Here is a 23,276-nt window from a genome sequence, read left to right on the forward strand (position 1 = left end):
TTCACATTTGTATAAAAGTACTTCGGTGAGGATTGGTCAAACGCCAACGGCTTCTAAATGCTGACAAAAATGTTTCTCAAGTAATTTACAAATTGCTACTATTTAGAAGTATTTTTTTTGAAATTTCATCTAAATAAAAATATTTCTCAAAATAATCAGATTAATTTTACCAAATACTCTTTGTGTTCAATTAAATGGTCTCAACTCTCAAATAGTAATAGACAAGGAGATTATTTATGGTCATATATATAATAATCATAAAAATGGGAAAAAGAAAAAAATAGAAGAGTAGAGTAGTAGCCTTTCATCCCTCACCAACCCTCTACAGTTATCCCCACGATAATCATATAAAGCTAAAGAAAAACCACACATTACATCTACTTCATCCCTTTCTATATATATATATATATATATATATTTTTTTTTTTCTTCTTTTCTTTCTCTTTTCTCCACTTGTATATATCGATATACCTCTGTCACTTGACTTTTTCAAGCTGGCTGCTGAGTCCACACTTTCCATTTTTGTGCTCTACAAGTTGGTTGCTAATGGAGTTGGTGAGTCCTTCATTTTTCTTTAACAACTTCCTTTATTTTTGAATTTCCTTTAAAATTGGTCTTTCAAAAAAATGGAAAGAAAAGGGGAATAAAGAATTTGAAATTGGATTACCTTCCTTCAGTCACCTAACTTAGTTAGACTTGTACCAACCCACATTGCCTTTATACTTTTGGCGAGGAAAAAAAAAGAACATTTTTTTATGTTGAAATTCTCTTTTTGAGATTCTTGAATTGTTGGTGTTGAGTTATTTTTTCAGGTAGTGGATTCAGGGGTGAGGAAGATGGAGGGGGAGGCAATGAGGAGGAACCAAACACTAATTTGTGCACCAATCATGGCAGACACAGTGGATCAAATGTTGAATCTAATGCAAAAGGCTAAAATTAGTGGTGCTGATCTTGTGGAAGTTCGATTGGATAGCTTGAAAAGCTTTAATCCTCAATCAGATATCGATACTATTATCAAACAGTCCCCTTTGCCTACCCTTTTCACTTACAGGTTTTAATTCCAAATTTAAGCTCCAAAGTTTGTCTCTTTATTATCTTTTTACACTAGTGAATGTCATATCTGAATTGGGTTGCTAAAGTTTGTTCCTTTGTGTGTGTGCGTGCGTGTGTGTAGTTCTTTTTTGTTTGTGATAGCTGGAAGCTGAATAGTGATGATTAAGATTCTATCTTCTTCTCTTGATTTGCTTGGAAATCCAAAAATAACTAGGAGAATAAGCTTGAGCAATATTAATTTTAAGGATTCAGGACTTCTTACTGCAAGCTGAAACAGAAAAATTGAAAATGAGTGGGGGAGAGATATGTAGCATACAGTAGCAAACTTTTGATTTGATAAGGGAGGTATAGGCTAGTGGAGAAGGTTCTCCACCTCCAAGGCTCCAATCATGAGGTGGAGAGTTTGAGTCACCAAGGGGACAAGGAGGAAAAACCATTCTCGCCCCATTCCGAGGAGAGTTTCTTTTGGGGGGTTTGGGGGGGGCGGGGGTTTACCGTATCGAGAGAAAAGGACTCTGGAACTGAACAAGAGACTTACCTGATTATGCTCTGATCCTTAATGAAATGGCCTTAAGCATGACCTCTGCTTAGGTTGATAAGATTAGCCAAGTGTAGTCAGCTTTTGGCTGGAAGAAATGCTATAGCTTCAAAATTTTGTAGTCATAAAGAAGTGTAATGCATCGGTTTAAAAGAGAAATTGACTGATATGTCGAATCTCCACCGAATCTCTAGCCAATTTTTACAATGAAGTTTTATAACATTCCATCCTCCAGTTTGTTTTGAAGCCTTTTTCTGTTCAAATTCATACTGAAAATGTATATTTTTTATCTGTTGCTATGGAAGGTTACATCCCTATTTGTTAAGATGCAATCTTTGCTCCCAGGGCTTTGGGCTAGTGGTAAGAGCACAATTCATGATGTGCAGGTTAGGTGCATGTCACGGGTTTGAACTCTGCCACAAACAAAAGCCTGGTATTTAAGTGGATAAGGGCTGGGGAGGGGGCTTAGTGTCTACTGAGCTTTGAACCGTGCGCCACGGGCCCTCGAGGATTTCTCGGTTATCCAAGAAAAAAAAAGATGCGATCTCTTTTCTTTCAATTAAAACTTGTCATCAGTTTGAATTGCAACAAATTAGAGCGCAGAACCAGCCCCCACTTGCAAGCTTTGCCTTAAAATTAGGATGAAAAATAATGAAAATACTTTCCCCTGGTTGATCCCTCTTCACTTTTGATTAGTGCACTGTATGTTCTTCAATTTGCAGCTATATTTTTGGTGTGAGGCAGGGGGTAAGTATTAGCAATGTAATATCTGACATATCCTGTAGATACACGCATAAGGAGCACTAAAATCTAGCTTAGACCATCCTAAAGGCAGAGGGGTATGGTTGCTTGCTACTTTATCTAATTTGTCCGTGCACTCGGGAAGACATTAATGGCACTAGGATCTTTTCTATGTAAGTTTTGACCAGTTGACTTTCTCATCACTGGCTTTTCCAGAACACCAATTGCATGAACTCAGAAAGATATTAATTTTTCTTTCTGGCTTAGTATAATTTAAATGAGCCATTTTCTTTATTTTTATTGATATTCTTGTTCGTCAACAACCTGTGCTTCTTCAGTTTTATGATGTATGTTTTCACATGGAAATTTGTGAACCACACTTCAATAACACAAACAGTATAAGCATGTGCTGCTTTTTGGTGTAATCACTATCAAACAGTTTCGACCTTACACTTCTATGTCTTCATGCAAGATATTCTGTGCTTGACTAGCTCTGAGTTCAAACTTATAATAGAATTTTTCGCAGCTGTTGCAAACAAGTGATAACAAATATTTGTTCTTTTACCATAAAGGGCAGTCAAACGCTCTAAGCTCTCGCTATATGTTGGGTCAGGGGAAGGGACATATAATTACAATTTATTTTTATAATTATAGCTCTACTTCCTGATTTATAGTTCTCCTCTTATTACATTTCAAATAATGTTTCTATTACTTCTAGACATTGAAAAGTGCATTCTAAAATTTTTCTATGTTGCCCACATTTCTAGGCCCACTTGGGAAGGGGGTCAGTATGCTGGTGATGAAGTGAGTCGACTGGATGCACTTCGAGTAGCAATGGAGTTGGGAGCTGATTACATTGATGTTGAGCTAAAGGTATTGATTCTAAAACAAAATGGCCCTTCCCACCTTATCCCAGAAAATAAAATAGAATATAAAATGATGGCCTGTCCCTGGGTAGCTGCTGCTAATTGTCCTCAAATGTGAGTTCAGTTAAAGCAGAAGAATAAGAATGCAAGGCCAATCAATCTGGTTACCTGAGTTCGTATCTCCAGAAACTTGGCTTAAATAGTAGAAAATTTAAAGCATCTTAATTGGTGTGCAGCTTTGTTTGAGACTTTGAATGTCTTTGTTGAAATGTGTGGCCTGTGATGCATCTTGCATGAAGGAACATTGATCAATTTTGCAAATTAAGGATCACTTCCTGTTGGTTATTATATATAAATGTTAAATATATGATATCTAAACCTTTGCTTAGCTTTAAGTTGACATTCTTTGTATTTTTAGTCTTCATTGCTTCTTCCTTTTTGCTTTAACGGACACTTGATCAATAAATAATAATTGCTGCTTTCCTTATGCTTTTTGTTTCTTTTTCTCCCACTCCTTTAGGCTATTGACGAGTTCAATACTGCTCTACATGGAAATAAATCAGCAAAATGCAAAGTTATTGTTTCTTCTCACAACTATGATAATACACCATCATCTGAGGAGCTCGGCAATCTAGTAGCAAGAATACAGGCATCTGGAGCTGACATTGTGAAGTTTGCAACAACTGCACTGGATATCATGGATGTTGCACGTGTATTCCAAATTACTGTACATTCTCAAGTAAGCGGCGTAAGTAGTATAGCAAGTTTTTCAAGCCATAACTTGCTTTCAAATTTGTTTGGTGATAAATCATGGTTTCTCCAGAGCTGGATTTGGTGCGTGATAATAATAGTTTGAATCTAGAAGCTGGCTACCTCTTGTAGATTTGTATTAGGCCATACACACCAATAAGTTAGGTATAGTTGGATAAACTTCTGACCGGGTTTACATTACTAACCTAGATATATGTTAAGGGCAATGAGAGGGACAAAGACATTGAGAATAGATTCCACAATCAACTGTCTTTCTTTCCCTCTCCCTCTCTCTCCCTGAAAAAGGTGGGGGTTTATGAAATGTCTTAATTATCTGATGATTTTTCCCATTGCAAGAAGAACTCAAAGGTAGATAGTGGAATCAATATTGTTGTATGTATCGATGCCTTTGAGACATTTTCTCAAGTGAATGACATCTGATATCACTTGTCAATTAAGGGGCCTTACGGTATGTCAAGTGATGAGGTTGTTTATATGTTGTTGGGCTGAAATAAGGTGATTTGTGGATGATGGGTTATAACATCGTTGGATTCTAGTGAAGGCTGAAGGATTTTATTTGGTGAGACCCAATAGGATGGACCGCTCTAGGGACTTAATATTGTGAGACTGACACTCGCAACCCTGCTATTGAATATAAAAATAATCCCTTCATTTGAAAAGAATTCTATTTAATTTACAAAATATTCCATTAATATATTTTTGGACCACGGAAGTTGGAAGTGGGGTATAAGAGGGGCGGATGACCATCGATTGTCGATGATGGTCCATTTTGCAAATTAGCCAGGCATAAAGGAAAGTTGACATGGAGGAAGGGGTCACTGGATGGGGCGCTAGGGGGTAGGCGTTTGGTGGACGAGAAAGGGTTAAAGGAAACATTTATTCATCGTGTGGAGCCTCTTTTTTTCCGGGGGGGGGGGGGGCAGTTGGGATGGCAATAAAGCAATAGGTAAAAGGATTTATGCCTTGTCAGGAGGCTACATTCAAGGGGTTGTTTGTCCTTATGGATTGGACAAGAAGTAATCCTTTAGATAAGCCACGAGGAAAAAAAGTGTACCAAGCAGGGACCAGTAGTCCACCCTCCAGTTTGGTGCAGAAAATTACACGAACCTAGGTTCAAGTATTGTATGCACACTCCAGGAACCTAACCACCCAATAAAGATATAAAGATATCTTTGTATCATTTTTTAAAGTTCCTGGATTTTGAGCCTGGATCTATAAAGATATGGACATGAAAATAGGTTAAAATTGATTGTTAGTATTACACACGTGTAACTCATCATGCACCCAGAGGTGTGGCCTCGTGGCCAATGAAGTGTGTACATACATACCTTAGAGACCAAGGTTCAAATCCCAGCGGTCACCAAAATTCTAGGTTTCTAGCCATTTGTCTTAGCCTTGGTGGACAAAGTTACTCGGTACTTGTGCTGGTGGGAGGTACATACCCGGTGGAATAGTCGAGGTTCGAATAAGTTGGCACGATCACCACCGTTATTAAAAAGGGAAAAAAATTGTGTAACTCCTCATGAAATGGGTGCAGTCACTGTCCGGCTTCGAGGCTTGGTTTAGCAATTCATAGTGTATGATTTCTTTTTGGTTGCAATCACTGTCCAGCTTCGAGGCTTGGTTTAGAAATTCATAGTGTATGTTTTTCATTTGAATGATATTGTGGTGGCAAGCTAGTCGTCTTTTACCCCCTAATGGATAAAGCGGGATCTAGTTCAGAACTAAATAAGATTGAAAAGCTTAGATTTGAGATAAAAGGTGGACCTCCTTTGTTTTTCCATACTTTGGAATGTAAGAATGAAATCATCATACATTAGTTTCTCCAATTAGTTGACTAGATGCAATAACCTAACGGTTATAATAGCAAAATATAAAACACAGAAAGTAAGTGCAGGAATTAAAGACACCGGAATTTTATACTGGTTCGGATTCAATGTGAATCCTAGTCTAGTCCCCTTGGGTTGCAAGGGATTTCTCTTTAGAAAATACGTTTCTCCGAGTACAATGGAAATGACGTGATAGCTCAATTCCTATAACACTCGTCTCTTTTGATACAATGTGTTGTATTCTCTTTTTTTCTCTGACTTGTTACACAACAGATCTTAGAGAACTACAATGTTTGTTTGCAGTAGAATAAAGAGAGGATTTTTGGTTCGATCAAAGTATATTTGTCTAAGGCTTGATGCTGAGTATAAATACTTTGGTGAAGACCGTTTGCTGACGAGACTTGACAACCCAAGAGATTTGATCCTTGGAAAGAGATTGATTCTTTCCAAGAATAAGATTGCCTGCCGTTGCTCTTCCTTGATGGGAGGAAATTTACAGCTTTCCTTCTACAGTTGTTAATGATTAGGGTTTGCTCCTTGATTGTTGGTCCTTCCGAAATTAGCCGCTCAAGCTACTCTTCTTACAGAATCTTCGATGTTGTTTGACTGGGATAGTTGGATAGGGAAATTTGATGCGCTTCCAGAATGTGAGTGATGACCATGCCATAGGGTAGACTAGTGGGATCTTCAGCACTTTCAATCATGAAATTAATGACTCAGGAGGATAACTTGATTTTGAGTTTGGTCACAAGGTAGTATACTAAGAAAGTGTCTCTTTGAGAGAAGGTTGAAAAGGAACCAGTGCGGGGAAGCAGAGTAGTTGCTACAATGTGGGCTAGAACTCGAGTTTCGAAACTAACATCATTGGGACCTAACTGGTTGGGAAGGGAGTCAGAGGGATACTCAGCAATACACTGTTTGGCTTGGTCAAAAAAAATTTCAAAATCATCGGGCCAGGTGTTTTTGAAAAGCATAGGAAAACCAGAACATCGACACTGAAAGAGCGAATCAAACAGGGCACAATCAAGAACAATGCGCTTACCTAACACTAAGGATTCCGACCTGTCAGGTTTACTGGAACGGAGATTAGCATAAAACATCTTTACCAGGGGTTCATAGACCTTAGGCGGAGGAATAGAGAGGAACTTAGCCCACCCTTGATGAACAAAGAGGTTTTTGACTTTACAATTGAGGGCTTCCATGTCGTCAAGGTCGACTACCCTTCCATGAACAACGGGCTTGTCCTTCAGAGTAACGAAGAAATCCCTATTTGGAGAATCCCAGAAATTTAGGTCATATTCTAGAGAGCTAGAAAGATCAATCTTGGATTTCTTTGGGGTAGAGGAAACAGGGGGGGTCTTCCATGGGTCGTTTTCCTAGGGCTTTTTCTCCTAAGTTTTGAGAATGATCAGAGAAATCTCCCTGTGAAGAGACGAAACCCTCATAGTGGTCGGACCCTAGGTCTACTTGTTCTGGGGGCATAGAAGGGGTTTTTGCTTTGGAGCGAGTACTTTTTCTGGTGGAAGCAGAGGGATTCCTGGGTTGTTTGGCCATTGAAGGAAAGTGGTTTGATCGGAGCTTTGGAGAAGGGTTTTCTAGATGATAGAGATGAAAGTGACTGAAAGGGGTTCTCCGCCTTAAGAAGAGAAACTTCTGACGGTTGAGTACAGAAAAGGAAAAGGCGTCAGTTGAAGGGACGCGATGATTGGCTTTCCAACTTTGAACGCCGAACTGATGTGAAAGAAGAAAAAAGAGAGGGAAAAACGGAGGCGTAATTAATGCATGAGTAAAGGACAATCATTACACCTGTAAAAGTATCTGCAGTACACATAGGTCCTATAGGTTATTAGTTAAGCAAGTAATACCAAGTAATTTTCTTAAAGCACAAAAGCTATCCTCTAATAATGGCTTAGTAAAAATATCTGCTAACTGATCAGTAGTTCCAACAAAAGATATTACTATGTCTCCCTTAAGAACATGATCTCTAATAAAGTGATGCTTGATGAGATTTTTTGAAAGACAAATAACACTTGAATTATCACAAAAAATTTGTATAGGTTTAAAAGAAAGTTCATAGTCACCCAGTTGATGGGACATCCACAGTAATTGTGCGTAGCATTGTCCAATGGCAATGTATTCAGCTTCAGTAGTAGATAATGCAACTGATGCTTGTTTTTTACTATTCCAGGATATCAATGCCTTTCCAAGTAATTGACATGTACCACTTGTGCTTTTTCTATCTTCCTTATCACCTACAAGGTTATCATCTGAAAAATTTTCTAATTTAAAAGAGTTAGAGCGAGGATACCATAGTCCATGAGATACAATCCCAATGAGATATCGAATGATTCTCTTCACTGCAGTCAGATGAGATTCCTTAGGAGCTGACTGAAACCTGGCACATTTACACACACTAAACATAATATCTGGTCGACTTGCCGTCAGATACAGTAATGATCCAATCATTCCACGATATTTAGTTTCATCAACAGGGATTCCCTGTTCATCTTTGTCTAGATTTGTTGAAGGACTCATTGGTGTGCCAATGGATTTTGCATTGCTCATGCCAAATTTTTGAATAAGTTCCTTTGTGTATTTGGTCTGACATATAAAGGTTCCTTCTTCAGATTGTTGAATTTGGAGTCCAAGGAAGAATGTTAGCTCTCCCATCATGCTCATTTCGAATTCGCTTTGCATAAGATTTGAAAATTCCTTGCACATAAGAGGGTTAGCGCTACCAAATATAATATCATCAACATAAATCTGAATAATGAGATTACATTCTGATGATCTTTTAATAAACAAGGTAGTGTCTACTTTACCTCTTGTGAAGCCATGATCAACAAGAAAAGAACTAAGTCTATCATACCAAACACGTGGAGCTTGCTTCAGTCCATATAGTGCCTTAGTGAGCTTGTATACATGGTAGGGAAACTTTGAATCTACAAACGCAGGCGGTTGTTTCACGTATACTTCTTCCTCAATAAATCTGTTCAAAAAGGCACTTTTGACATCCATCTGAAACAACCTAAATCCTTTAAATGATGCGTATGCCAAAAGAATTCGTATGGATTCCAAGCGAGCTACTGGAGCGAATGTTTCGTCATAGTCGACTCCTTCCTGTTGTGAATATCCCTGGGCAACTAGTCTGGCTTTATTCCTTACGACCTTTCCATCCTCGTTCAATTTGTTTTTGAAGACCCATTTTGTTCCGATTACAGAAATATTTTCAGGCTTGGGTATCAGATTCTACACCTGATTTTTACCGAACTGATCTAACTCTTCCTGCATTGCTTGAACCCAACTTGAATCTTTTAGAGCTTCCTCTATCTTCTTTGGTTCAACCTGAGAGATTAATGCAACATTTGCTTTCTTTTTGAGAGCTCCTCTGGTTTTCATTCCTTCATTTGGATTCCCTATGATGAATTTTTGAGGATATTCAAGCTCGCTTCTCCATTCATTTGGACGCACTACATTAGTAGTCGACTCGATTGGATGATCTGGTACTAATGCTGTATTCTGGGCCAGGCCCGGGCCTAAATGGGCCGGGCTTAACGGGTCTGGGCTTAGCGAGCCTGGGCTCTGGCGGTCCCGGGCCTCACGGTCCCGGACTTCGTGGGCTCAACGGGTGGAACCAGCCCGTGACGGGCCTAGGCCCATATGGTCCTGGGCTAAACGGGTCGGGCTCGTGGACTTAGCGGGCCTAACGGGCTTTTTTATTTCCGGGCTTTTTTTTTAAATTTTTTTTGTTTAAGGCAATTTCTTGTAAACCATATCATGGCTATATAAAAAATATATATGTAGTATATATGTAGAAATCTAATTATTAAAGTGCTTGATGAAAAAGTAAAATAACAAAACAATAGTAAAACTAAATTGCCATGCATAATAAATTAATAAGAAAGTACAACATGAAGCATAAATACGTCTAATAATTTTAAAATAACACATTGTTGAAAAATCTTAAAGACGAATTTGCGGATAAATACCACCAACACAATACGTTATATACCTCCTTAAAATGCCTGTGGTACACCCTGAACGAAAATTTAAGACTCTTCCACAGTTCTTGCACTCTAATATTTGGCCTTCTTCATTTTCTTCAAGCACTTCATAGTAGTGCGAAACAAATAAGCGCACTCTTTCCGAACGAGACATGATGTAACTTGAAAATTAAGATTGAGACTTGAAGTCTTGAAAATTGGAGATTGAGAGATTGAGAGAAATTTAGATTGAGAAATGAGTATTGAAATGAAGAAGAGGGAGGGGGGTATTTATAGTGTTAGAGAAGGTTAGTTTTGTAAATTGAAAAAAACCCCGGCTATTTGTGCAATATGGCAGTTGGTGGTCATTGGGGGTGGGGCCCTCATTTTGAATTTTGAAAAATCTTGTTTTGTAGTATATATAGTATACTAGTATAGTATATATAATATATATATATAGTATACTAGTGTAGTATACTATATATAGTATGTTATGTATATATATTTTCAAATATAATTTCTTATAATGTTTTGTAGTATAGATATATATATAGTATGTTATGTTATGTATATATATTACCTTTATATATTTTCTTGTAGTATATATTGTATGTTATGTATATATATTATAGCTTATAAATAATTGCAAGTTAAAGACAAAAAAATATTGCAAAAAGATATTCAAGGGCATGTCTTATAATTTTTATTACCAAAAATGACATATCTTTCTTAGTCTTCCTCCCCCCAATGGAATGAGCACAACAAGGTACTAATACCACCATTAAAAGGGAAAAAAACTAAAAGAAGATATGCCAAAGTACAAGTTACACCATAATCTACATTGTATCCCTAACAAATTTCATAAATCCTTCAAGGTTCGGAGGAGGTTGCGTTGGTGGTGGTGGAAAAGAAGCTTGTTCATCACCACTTCCGGGCGAAGCAGCATCCTCCGCAAGTTCCTCCATTTCTTCATAAGCTTCATCTATCGCCGGTTGTGATTCCGCAATTCCAAAGTTTCTTCTTTCCGAGCGGATCCAATCTCTGAACAGTACAGATTTTTCCAAGCTCTCCCTCATTGACGCTTTATGATCACCTATTTGAAGTCTTGCTTGACTGAAAGCGCTCTCTGATGCAACAGTTGAAGCTTGAATAGATAAAATATCCCGAACCATCCTTGCAAGAATCGGAAAATGTTTTTCCCTTGCCTTCCACCATTCCAAAAGATCAAAAGTGCCGTCTGGATTCTCCTTTTCAAGTCCCTGCGACAAATAAACTTGAAGCTCATTTAGATGTGAAGTTTCATCATAATTATCACCTTGAGAACTCCTGAACTCCGTCCAAGATTTAAGTGCTTTTAAACCCGCAACTCTTTTAGACGATTGCGAACTAGACGAAGTAGGGGTTGGAACATTTGGCCTAGCATGCTCTAAGGCAAGTTGATAATCATTATAAATTGTTTGAGCATTGATTTTAATTGAGGCTTTTGCATCTGCAAGTGTAGCAAATTCCTCACTTGAAAGATCTAAAGCCTTAAAAATATTTGAGTACCAAAAATGAGGACCTCCTAATTTCATTGTAGGATTTAACATTGCAGCAACACCATAAATAGGAGGGATAGGGAAAAAATATTTTTTAAACTTTTCTTTCATTTCATTTATAGCAAGTTGATAAATTTTCACACCCTCCGAAAATTCAACAAACAAATCACATAGTGCTGCAATATAAACTAAACAGTTTGAAATAGTAGGATAATATTGCCCAGAAAATGCATTTGTACCAATTTGAAAATGTTCTAAAAAATCTATAAGAATTTTAACATTCGTCCAATCTTGAGTAGTAAACATTTCATCATCATCCTCACCACCTACCCGAGCATTAAACGTTGCATTAATTGGGGTTTCTATATTCATATGCAACTACTAAACTTTCGTACATACAATTCCATCTAGTCGGGCAAGCTTTAGGAACCTTTCTTTCTCTAAGGCCATATTCATCACATTTTTTAAAATATTCTCTAAGTCTACTTCTACGGTTTGAATAAAAAAGCCAATTAAGAGCCATTCTAACCTTTTCAATTTCTAAATTTAAAATTCGCATACCATCACCGACAATTAAATGATAAATATGACAAATACATCTAACATGGAATATATTCCTAAATGCAGGATTTAGTGTTGTTGTAAGTATGCCTATAACACTAGTGTTACTAGCAGCATTATCCATAGAAATTGCCATTATTTTATCTCTAAAGCAAAAATATCTACAAATATCTGCAACAGTGTTAGCTATAAACTTACCTGTGTGACATGAATTAATTATTCTATACGCAATAATGCATTTTTACATTGTCCACTCCTCATCTATCCAATGACTTGTAACAGTTAGATAATCACAATCATTACCACTTCTACCAATATCAGTAGTAATAGAAATCCGATTAGTTATATGAGTAAATAAATACCGCAAATATTGTTCATATTCATGTTTATATTTATAAATATCGCTCTTAACTGTTGCGCGAGGCCAACCTTTATAAGTAGGATTAAAAACTCTTCTAATATAATGCACCCAATTAGGATTAGAAGGAAAAGAATAGGGTAAGCACATAACGGTAACCATCTTTGCTAATTCTTCACGATCTCTATTTGGATCGTAATATAAAATACCTCCGGTCACAGTGTTAATTCCTGGTTGAACTAGATTTGAACCTGTACTAGGGTTAACATCAGAATCTACATGTGTTCCCTTTAGCTGCGCTTTCATTTGTAAATATCTAACTTTATCTCTAGGGTGTGTTTTTATGTGCCTAGTCAAACTACTCGTGCCGCTACGGTCTCCAGTATATTTATGCGCCAGTAATTTCCCACATGTTTTACACTTAGCCTTATTTTGTTCTCTTACTTGAGTAAAAAAATTCCAAACTAATGATGTTTCTTGGCGTTTAGGAGGTTGTCTATTAAAACTAGGGGTTTCTACAGGTGGGTCGGGCGGTACATCAGTTGGGTTATTAACAGGACTAGTAGGTGTATCATCTAAATCCGGTTGGGTTTCATCTTCATCCTCATTTTCAAAGATAGTTTCATTAGGATAAAGAGCATTCATAGTTTCATCATCTAAATTTTCACTTGGTGCAACATTATGGCAAAATTGACTATCGGAAAATTGAAAACAGGGGTTATCATTATCAAGAATAATAGGAGCAGCAGGACGTCTACCAGGTCTGGGTCGGGGAGCCGGGGGAAGGGTAGTAGGTTGGCCACTACTTTCACCAGTTTTAGCTTTACCCTTACCACCAAAAATATTTTTCAAAGAAAATGCCATATTAATTATAATTATACTAAATAAAACTAACAAAACTATAATATTAAAACTTAAGAGTTGGAACACGTTTACCGAATTGCCGAACAACTTCTTGAAAATTGAAAATCGTTGAAGACTTGAATACTTCAATTCACCAACTTCACAATTTTTCACGAAATTTCAACAATAAAATAAGCAATTATAGTAGAGAGATTGATGAATTGGTGAGTAAAAATGAAAGAATGAGGGAGTATTTATAGTTGAGAATTGAGAAAAAGTGTAATTATATAAAGTGTGGGGGCCAAATGACTATTTCTGAAAGTTCCAAATGGTCAAAATTGCAGCCCAACGACTACTTTTTTAATTTTTGAAATACCCGTTAGGCCCGGTAAGACCGGCCCAGGCCCGCCAGCCGGTCCCGGGCTCGTGGGCTATTTTATCATACCCGGCCCGCCCCGGGCTTTTTGCACCATTAAGGACCGGCCCACCAGGCCCGTTTAGCCCGTTAGGACCGCGGGTCCGGTCCGGTCCCGGTCCCAGCCCGGCCCACCATACAGCACTATCTGGTACACTACTATTGATTTCATTAGTTGACTCTATCGTAACAGATATATCTGTTGACTCTTGAGATTTGCTTGTTTCCTGAATTTCTTGAGCTTGATCTTCATCACCTGCAGTAATTCCTTTCTCGACGAAGGGATTATTTTCATCGAATATAACATGTACAAATTCTTCCACATATAATGTGAGTTTATTATAGACTCTAAAAGATCTACTATTTAATGAGTAACCCAGAAAAATACCTTCATCACTTCTTGGATCGAATTTTCCAAGGTTGTCCTTACCGTTATTGTGAATAAAACACTTACTTCCGAAGGGATGAAAGTAACTGATATTGGGACGTTTACCTTTCCATAATTCATAGGGAGTCTTCTTCAGAATGGGCCTTATGAGACATCGGTTGAGAATATGACATGCTGTACTTACACCTTCTGCCCAAAAATGATTTGGCAGTGAATGATCTAGTAACATGGTTCTTGCCATATCTTGGAGGGTTCTGTTTTTTCTTTCTACAACCCCATTCTGTTGTGGTGATCGTGGTGCAGAGAAATTATGAGTGTATCCCTGATCATTACAGAAATTTTCAAATGCTCTACTTTCAAATTTTCTTCCATGATCACTCTGAATTGTTGAGATCAGATATTCCTTTTCTCTTTCAACCTTTTTTGCAGAAAACTTCAAAATTTCTTAATGCTTCATCCTTATGAGATAAGAAAATTACCCAATTGAAATGTGAATAATCATCAACAATAACAAAAGCACATCTCTTTCCTCCTATACTTGCAGTTCTAGTAGGCCCAAATATGAAGCAATTGCAAAGGTTTAGAAGTAGATACAATATCTTTATTTTTGAAAGAGTTTTTGGTCTGCTTACCAATTTGACATGCATCACAGATATGGGTTCTAGAAAAATTTAGTTTGGGTAGGCTAACAACTAACACATGTTTGGACAATTTTTCTATTAAATGCATGCTAGCATGACCAAGTTTCCTATGCCATAACCGTGGATCATCAGACATAGACGTTAAGCAAATATGACCATCTATCTTTTCAAAACCATCAAGGATATAAACATTTCCATATCTTTTTCCAGGAAGGACTATTTTACCTGATTTGTCTTCAATAGCACAACCTGTTTTGTTAAATTTACCTCATATCCTGAGTCGCATAGTTGACTTATGCTCAGGAGGTTGTAGTTGAGTCCATCGACGAGATAAACTTCAGTGATGTCACAGTTGTTATTGAAGGGAATTGTTCCAGTACCGATTATTTTACCTTTTGAGTCATCCCCAAACTTAATGCTTTCTCCATCAATTTTTGTAACTTCTTTGAACAGGTTTTTGTCGCCTGTCATATGACTGGAACATGCACTGTCTAGATACCATTTTCCTTTGCGGCTTATTCTGTGGTGTTCCTACAAAACAAAATGATTACTTTCTTTTAGGTACCCAAGCTTGCTTGGGTCCTGGAGGGTTAGTATTGCTAGATTAAGAATTGTTTTTTGGTTTCCAAACCCATCCTGAAACGTTTGCTTTACGAAAGCGACAAAAAGAATATTTGTGCCCACTTTTGTTACAGTAGTGACACGTAACTTCTGACCCACCATTAGGTCTTTCATTAGTGTTAGTACTAGTGGACTTTGTTCTGGCTGGTCCTTTTCCAGTTGACTTGTAAGTCGTCTGGTTTGACCTGACAGAACTGTGACTGGTGGATTTGCACATGCCATTAAGTTGCATTTGCAATTCCTCAAACTCTTCTTGAAGTACTTCCTTTTCAATTTCACATACTTCATGTTTGAATTTCCAGTCTTTAACCTCTTTATTTAGTCTCTTAAGCTCATTCATCATTTTTTGAGACTCTTTCAAAGTTAAATCAAGAATATCCTGCAATTCATTGCATCTTTCACAGTTATAAGATCTTACCTCACTTGTTTCACCTCGTGCCATGAAACAGTTTTCATTTTCATCATCTGAAGTGTCCTCATCTGTCCAGCATCCTGAGGATTTGTTCATTTCGTTTTCTAGAATCGTCATGAAGTAAAGATTTGCTATCTCTTCGTGGTTTGAACTGTCCTCATCACTCCAGCTTCCAAAAGATTTGTTTTTGTTAAAGCCTCTAGAGTTTTTTCTTTTTAGTTCTCGGCACTCAGCTTGAATGTGTCAAAATCTTCCACACTTATAGCATTTTCCATCATTCTTGTCTTGTTCGTTGTATTGCCTGGATCGTCTTGGTGGAATTCTCCCTTTCTTTGTATTTCTGAATCTTGTCATTAAGCCATCCATGTTTCTCGATAGCATAGCAATCTCTTCTTGTAGAGCTTCAGGATCATCATCAATTTCGTTTTCAGCTATTTCAGTTGAAGCCTTGAATGCAACTATTTTCTTTTTTTCTTCTTGACTAGTCTTCTTGAGATGCGTCTTTTCAAAGGCTTTGAGTTCTCCTCGTAGTTCATCATATGATAATTTGTTTAGATCCTGAGATTCCAGTGTGACTACTTTGGTCTGCCAAGTGGTTGGCAGACTTCTGAGAATTTTTCTAACTTGATCACCACTAGTATATGGCTTGCCAAATGCCTTTAGATCGCTAATTATTTTGTTGAATCTGGCAAACATCTATTCAATAGATTCTCCTTCTTTCATTGAGAAGAGTTCGTAATCATGAACCAACACGTTAATATGTGTTTCCTTTACTTTGTTGGTTCCTTCGTATGTAACCTCAAGCTTGTCCAACATTTCTTTGGCTGTGTCACAGCTAGAGATTTTTTCATATTCTTCACCACTTATAGCATTGTGAAGCAGATTTCTCGCTTTATTGTTAACTTGTACCACTTCCATTTGCTCTTTTGTATATGAATCTATATCTTCAGGATCAACAAGTGGTGGAGTAGCAACTGGTAAGGGATAGTTCCCCTTTTTGACGACTCTCCAAACTTTAACGTCATAAGCCTTGGCAAAGATCTCCATACGCACTTTCCAATGAGAAAAATGTTGTCCATTGAGGTGTGGTGGTCTAACTTGTGAAGTTCCTTCCTGAAAGAGAGCTCCTATGATAACTTGATTTACCATGATCTTTTCTCAAAAGCTGTTAAGCAAAAAGTAGAATGTGAGCCTTGTTCTGATACCAATTGAAAGTACAAGAAGGGGGAAGGGGGTGAATTGTATATTTTTAACCTTAATCTCTATTAGTTGACTGGTTTGTCAATTAGTCGACTAGATGCAATAACCTAACAGTTATAGTAGCAGAATATAAAACACAGAAAGTAAATGCAGGAATTAAAGACACCGGAATTTTATACTGGTTCGGATTCAATGTGAATCCTTGTCCAGTCTCCTTGGGTTGCAAGGGATTTCTCTTTAGTAAATGCGTTTCTCCGAGTACAATGGAAATGACGTGATAGCTCAGTTCCTATAACACTCGTCTTTTTTGATACAATGCCTCACCCGTGTTGTACTCTCCTTTTTTCTTTGACTTGTTACACAGGAGATCTTAGAGAACTACAATGTTTGTTTGCAGTAGAATAAAGAGAGGATTTTTGGTTCGATCAAAGTATATTTGTCTAAGGCTTGATGCTGAGTATAAATACTTTGGTGAAGACCGTTTGCTGACTTGACAACCCAAGAGATTTGATCCTTGGAAAGAGATTGATTCTTTCCAAGAATAAGATTGCCTGCCGTTGCTCTTCCTTGATGGGAGGAAATTTACAGCTTTCCTTCTACAGTTGTTAATGATTAGGGTTTGCTCCTTGATTGTTGGTCCTTCCGAAATTAGCCGCTCAAGCTACTCTTCTTACAGAATCTTCGATGTTGTTTGACTGCTTCAATCTCCCAGATTTGAATGTGCTGGCCTTGATTAATGCCTTAAGTTTAGGCTTGCTTGATTCTTTCCATCGCAGCTGTCCGTAATCTTTGCTGACTGATTCGCAATCTTTGTCGATTGATTTCTTTCCTTAAAGCATCCAGATTGACTTCAATAATCTTGTAGTAGCTCCTTGATTCCTTGTTCTTCTGTAATTGATTTCCTGCACAGATATATTATTTGCATCATTAAAATTAGATCTAACATGAGCTTGCTTGCATTCTGAGATGCTTCTCATGATTAAACGTTAATGCATTTTTTGCACTTTGTTCAAATAGGTACCAATAATAGCCATGGTCATGGGAGAGAAGGGTTTGATGTCTCGAATACTTTGTCCAAAATTTGGTGGATACCTCACATTTGGTACTCTTGAAGTGGGAAAGGTTTCGGCTCCTGGGCAACCAACAATTAAAGATCTTTTGAATATATACAATTTCAGACAGTTGGGACCAGATACCAGAATATTTGGCATTATCGGGAAGCCTGTTAGCCATAGCAAATCACCTTTATTGTATAATGAAGCTTTCAGATCAGTTGGGTTTAATGGTGTTTATATGCCTTTGCTGGTTGATGATGTTGCAAATTTCTTTCGGACTTACTCATCTTTAGATTTTGCTGGCTTCAGGTTTGCTCTCAAAACAGAAACTGGTATTTTACACAGATGTCTTTTAATTTCATCAGGGTAGTCATGCCAAATTACCCCTTTCTCACAGCTTAGAAAGTATCATGTATATGTACATGTATATACCATATCTCATGGGGTTGAACGTACTAGATTTTTCTTTTATGTTTTGCTTTCTGTTTATTTGTTTTTTCCGTAGGTCATCCTTGTGTTTTTCCAAATTTGTGTGTGTGTCGGCCTTGCCTAATAAATATAATTCATATACATGTTTAGAAGTAGTTATGCAACTTTATGTTGTGCAGCTGTACAATTCCTCACAAGGAAGCCATTGTTGACTGCTGTGATGAAGTTGATCCTACCGCTAAGGTATTAGTTATAACATGATTTTGTAATGCCTTTCAGCTGTTGTTTCTTTTATTTGTTTGTATTTTTACAGGGGTCAATATTACAAAATATTCTGATGATTTGTCATATCACATGCAATTACTTGGTTCTCAATTATTCTGCAGTTAATAGGGGCTGTCAATTGTGTCGTAAGGCGACCTGATGGGAAGTTGTTTGGTTGCAATACAGACTATGTGGGTGCAATCTCCGCCATTGAAGAAGCGTTGCAAGGTCAGAATCATTTTATCAGCTACAAACAAACATCCTTTTCCGAAGTTAGAGCTTCTTAATGTTTGAGCTTTGTTATTTCCTTGGACAGGCTCACAGCCTAGTATGTCTGGGTCTCCCTTAGCTGGTAAATTATTTGTGGTCATTGGTGCTGGTGGCGCTGGCAAGGCACTTGCTTATGGTGCAAAGGAAAAGGGGGCTCGGGTGGTGATTGCTAACCGTACCTATGGTAGTAATTCCGTGTAGCTAATGACAATTGCTGAAGTTCTTATTATCATTGCTTAGTCCCTTTACTCTGGTATTGATTTGGAGGTTGACTATGTTACTTTGTATTTATGTGCTGTCTGATTACTTGAAGAACGAGCGAGAGAACTTGCTGATGTAGTTGGAGGTCAGGCTTTGTCTCTTGACGAGCTTAGCAATTTCCATCCAGAAAATGACATGATTCTTGCAAATACCACCTCCATTGGCATGCAACCAAAGGTTGATGATACACCAATCTTTAAGGTTTGCGTCCTTGCATTACTTGTCTTAGATAGAACAACTTATTATTGAATCCATGTCTTATTAGTTGAACAGCTGCATCGTTAATATCATGCACAGTATGGGTAAACAAAGAGGGTTCAGTATTAAAAATACAAGCTTTATAAATTAGAACGGGACAGAGTTTTTTAATTTCATTTTGTTTGGGGGGTCGGTGGAGATCCCTTTTTTTTTTCTTATTTTCTTTTTCCCTCAATTAGCTCATACCCAGCATTCAAGAATTGCTTCATGTGTTTCACTGTTTTCTCAGAGGGTTCAATATTGGCTCAGAGGGTTCATAAACCTGAAGTATCTTTGTAAAGAAGTCTATGTTTGGTAACTATATTTGTTGCTTATATCTTTCTCACAAAAGTAGCAACAGAATATGAGTTGTTCTTTGGTTTTGATCATAAAGAAATTAAGAAGCTTGAGGAAAGTGTATATATGTTCTGGACCATAATGTGTGTGTAATCCTAATTCCCATATAGATTGATATCAACCTTCTTTAAGTTAAAGAACCCAATTGCAGGCCTTTCAAACCTGCCTAGTCAACATATGATGTCTCTAAATATATACCTTTATTGTCCTTACGGAAAAGGTTCAAAACTAACTCTATCGTTTTGTAAATGGTTTAAAATTACCCTCCGTCCACCTTTTGGTCCATAAACACACACAACATTAACTTTGGGCTTAAATTTACCCCTCCGGCTAACGGCACAATATCAAACGATAGGGGTAGTTTTGACCCTTTTCTGTTGTCCTTATAAAAAAAATTATGTACCTTGTCATGGCTCACAATCTCAAACATCCTCCTCTGTTCTTCGGTTCTTCGAGGAATGGCATGCCATGAGTGGTTTAAACAGAATATCTGGTCTATGTAAGGAATATTTTGGTGATTTGTTCCATTTGAATAATAACGGGATAAGACCTGTTCTGTCAGAAATGGAAGTGGTTATAAGAAACCACTTCAAGATCATGGCCTGCTGCTTTCAATCTGAGCTTTACTCATTGTTAAGTGGTTCTAATGCTGCTGCTGTTGAAGTAGGGTGTTGTTGACGGGTTTGATATAAGATGTGGGCTGATAACTGGCATTTCAACTGCAGCAAATAAGTCATGCTTTATTTGCTATAAGGCAGACAAAATGCATGCTTAAGTTCGACATTTCTGTGGGTCAGAAAGAACTAACTTTGGTCCCGAGGAAGCTGGATACACTATTTTCAGCAGAAAAGCCCATGAAATTGATAGAACATATGGTCGGGGGCAGAGAATTTGTGGCGAAAAGAATAAATCTCCATGTTGCTAGGTCGTTGCAGGCTTGCAGCCAATAACATAAAGACTAGTATACTGTTAGCCAATCTTCTTAACCAATACATGCACACACACTGTCATCCAATCTTGATTCACAAGAAGCTCTTGTTAAACTCCTTACATCTTCTACTTGTGGATAGTAAAACGTAACTCTGGGCATGAACTTAGCTGCACGCTAGCCACTCAGGTTTTGGATATAACTGCAATTTTATGATTTTGAAAAGTGAAGCGGATCAAATGAGAAACTATTATTGATGTCTATTTAAACATGAGCAAGATATCTTTCTGGTAACTTGAACTTAGCATCAACAGCTATAAGGAGGATAAAAAATGTTAAACAGACGTGTACCACATTCTTGAGCATCTCAATGACAGTTAGCTTCCCATAAGATATTCTTCAGTGCTAACTTCAAAATGTGCCTCCTCTTTGCTAATGGAACTTTTCAGCTACATTCTATACTGGGGTGTCCGTTTTCTGTATGTGACCTTGTGTAGGTTTAATGTCAATTTACATCACTATTCCTGAAACCGGTTCCTCTCATCTAAGATTCTTCTTATTATTCAAATAGACGTATATTTTTTGCTTCACGCTCCTACATGCTATTTGGACTGATAAAACGTTGTTTAAATTTCTATGAACTGCTTCCAAATTACAGGAAGCTTTGAGGTACTACTCACTTGTATTTGATGCTGTTTATACGCCCAAAATCACTAGACTCTTGCGGGAAGCTCACGAGAGTGGAGTAAAAATTGTAACAGGAGTTGAAATGTTTATCGGCCAGGCATATGAACAATATGAGAGATTTACAGGGTTGCCAGGTAATTTTTAAGAAAAATTCATTCCTCAACTTGTGTGGTCATGGCATAACACTAGCACTGATTATCCTTTTCGTGTGGTGATTCTTCTCTTGAAACTCCAGCTCCAAAGGAACTTTTCAAGAAAATTATGGCTGGATATTGAGAGCAAGGTCTCTTTCCCTTTTCAATGCGGCCTGCTAGTTACTTTTCCTCCTAAATCCTACATAGTTGTGTGATAGCAATGGTCTTAGATTCCTCTGCCCTACCATTTGTGCTTCGGAAGAATTAATTCGTTCCAGGTAAATCGTGATTTTCACCAAAACAAATTCTTGAGGATGTTCAGAAAAGGCAGTCAGACATACCAGTGGACAATCGTCATCATTCTGGCTTATATTAGACTCTTGTAGCACTTCATTCTTTGACAACTATGGTATCTCTAATTGTGCTTTCATTAAACACAGATGTATCAGTGTTTCTCATTGTGACCCCATACTTGGAATTCCTCTTGATTATCATTATTATTAAATCTTGTCACATTATTGTATGATTTGTATCACATCAAAACATTTTTTTACTTGAGTTCATTGTCTTGGGAATGCAACTTTGATTTATTTGAACTTTTTAGTAGCAAGCGTGGTCTACTGCATGTTTGAGTTTTAGCCAATCCAGGTCCCCGTCTGCGTGCCGGTCCCACTTTTCCAGGTTGGGTTGGTCCATTTCCAGGCTTAGCCGGGCCATTTGCCATGTTTTAAGTAGGAGTGTACAAAGAAAACCGATAAACTGCACCAAACCAGGAAAAAAACTCGATTGTGGTTTGGTTTGATTTTAATTAACAAAAGTCAAACCGAAACTAAACTAACCCCATAGTACATTTATACAATTTTTAAAAATATGTTATATTTATAAATATTTACTGTAACGTAATTTATAAATAATTCTTAAACTTTTTCACATTTTATCTTTTAACGTATTATTTCAAGTTTGGACTTAACATTCTTGAATGGTAAATTGTAACGACCTGGTCGGTCGTTTCGAGAGTTATAGCCTCGTTTCCCCATTTCCTGCTTCTTTTGTGTTCTTCAGATGTGTTTTGACTTACTGAGTTAGTTGGTTCGGGTTCGAGTGAGTTGAGACACTTAGTCTCTTAAGAGAAAGTTTAAGCTGGAAAAGTTGATCGGATGTTGACTTATGTGTAAACGATCTCGGATTTGAATTTTGATGGTTCCGTTAGCTTTGTTAGGTGATTTTGGACTTAGGAGTGATTTGGAGGTCGGTAGTAGAATTAGGCTTGAATTGACGAAAGTTAGAATTTTGGCGATTTTGGTCGGTAGTGAAAATTTTGATATCGGGGTCGGAATGGAATTCCGGAAGTTGGAATAGGTTGGTGGTGTCATTTTTGACTTGTGTGCAAAATTTGAGGTCATTCAGACATGGTTTAGCAGGTTTCGGGATCGTTTGCGAAATTCGAAAGTTTAGGAGTTCTTAGGCTTGAATTCGAGTGTAATTTGATGTTTTGATGTTGTTTTGGGTGATTTGAAGGTTCGACTAAGTTTGTATGATGTTATGGGATATATTGGTATGTTCGATTGAGTTCCCGAGGGCCTCGAGTTCATTTCGGGTGATTAACGGAACAAGTTTGGAAATTGGAGTAGTTGCCAAAGTTGAACTCACCTGTCATAATCGCACCTGCGGATGTCTCATCGCAGGTGCGAGCCCGTAAAAGCGAGCGGAGGATCGTAGATACAAGATTGGTGGAGCTGGGCAGAAGGCGCAGGTGCGATGAAGTTCCCGCACCAGCGATGGTCGCAAAAGCGGAAGAGTGGGCGCAGGTGCGTGTGTTGGTCCGCAGGTGCGATGTTAATTCTGCACCTGCGATGATCGTACATGCGGTCTAGAGGCACAGAAGCGGTCCCAAGG

The 23,276-nt window shown here is 37.7% G+C and overlaps 1 protein-coding gene across 2 annotated transcripts; it reads left to right on the top strand.

Moving 5' to 3' along the window:
* The first annotated feature begins 280 nt into the window (after positions 1 to 280).
* Positions 281 to 21,960, top strand: LOC107791190 (bifunctional 3-dehydroquinate dehydratase/shikimate dehydrogenase, chloroplastic). Of its 2 annotated transcripts, none has more exons than XM_075257201.1 (11): positions 281 to 555; positions 813 to 1,051; positions 3,100 to 3,205; positions 3,719 to 3,946; positions 17,776 to 18,122; positions 18,422 to 18,485; positions 18,629 to 18,734; positions 18,823 to 18,960; positions 19,090 to 19,238; positions 21,218 to 21,380; positions 21,482 to 21,960. In XM_075257201.1, exons 1-11 carry the CDS (start codon positions 547 to 549, stop codon positions 21,520 to 21,522), a joined length of 1,590 nt encoding a protein of 529 aa, XP_075113302.1. In that variant the 5' UTR covers positions 281 to 546; the 3' UTR covers positions 21,523 to 21,960. The 2 variants fall into 2 exon arrangements, with proteins under 2 accessions (XP_075113302.1, XP_075113303.1); XM_075257202.1 differs by having other exon boundaries at positions 285 to 555; positions 3,719 to 3,937.
* Positions 21,961 to 23,276: the final 1,316 nt, after the last annotated feature.

This window comes from Nicotiana tabacum, chromosome 7 (genome assembly GCF_000715075.1).
Source record: "Nicotiana tabacum cultivar K326 chromosome 7, ASM71507v2, whole genome shotgun sequence".
In the NCBI taxonomy this organism is placed as follows: Eukaryota; Viridiplantae; Streptophyta; class Magnoliopsida; order Solanales; family Solanaceae; genus Nicotiana; species Nicotiana tabacum.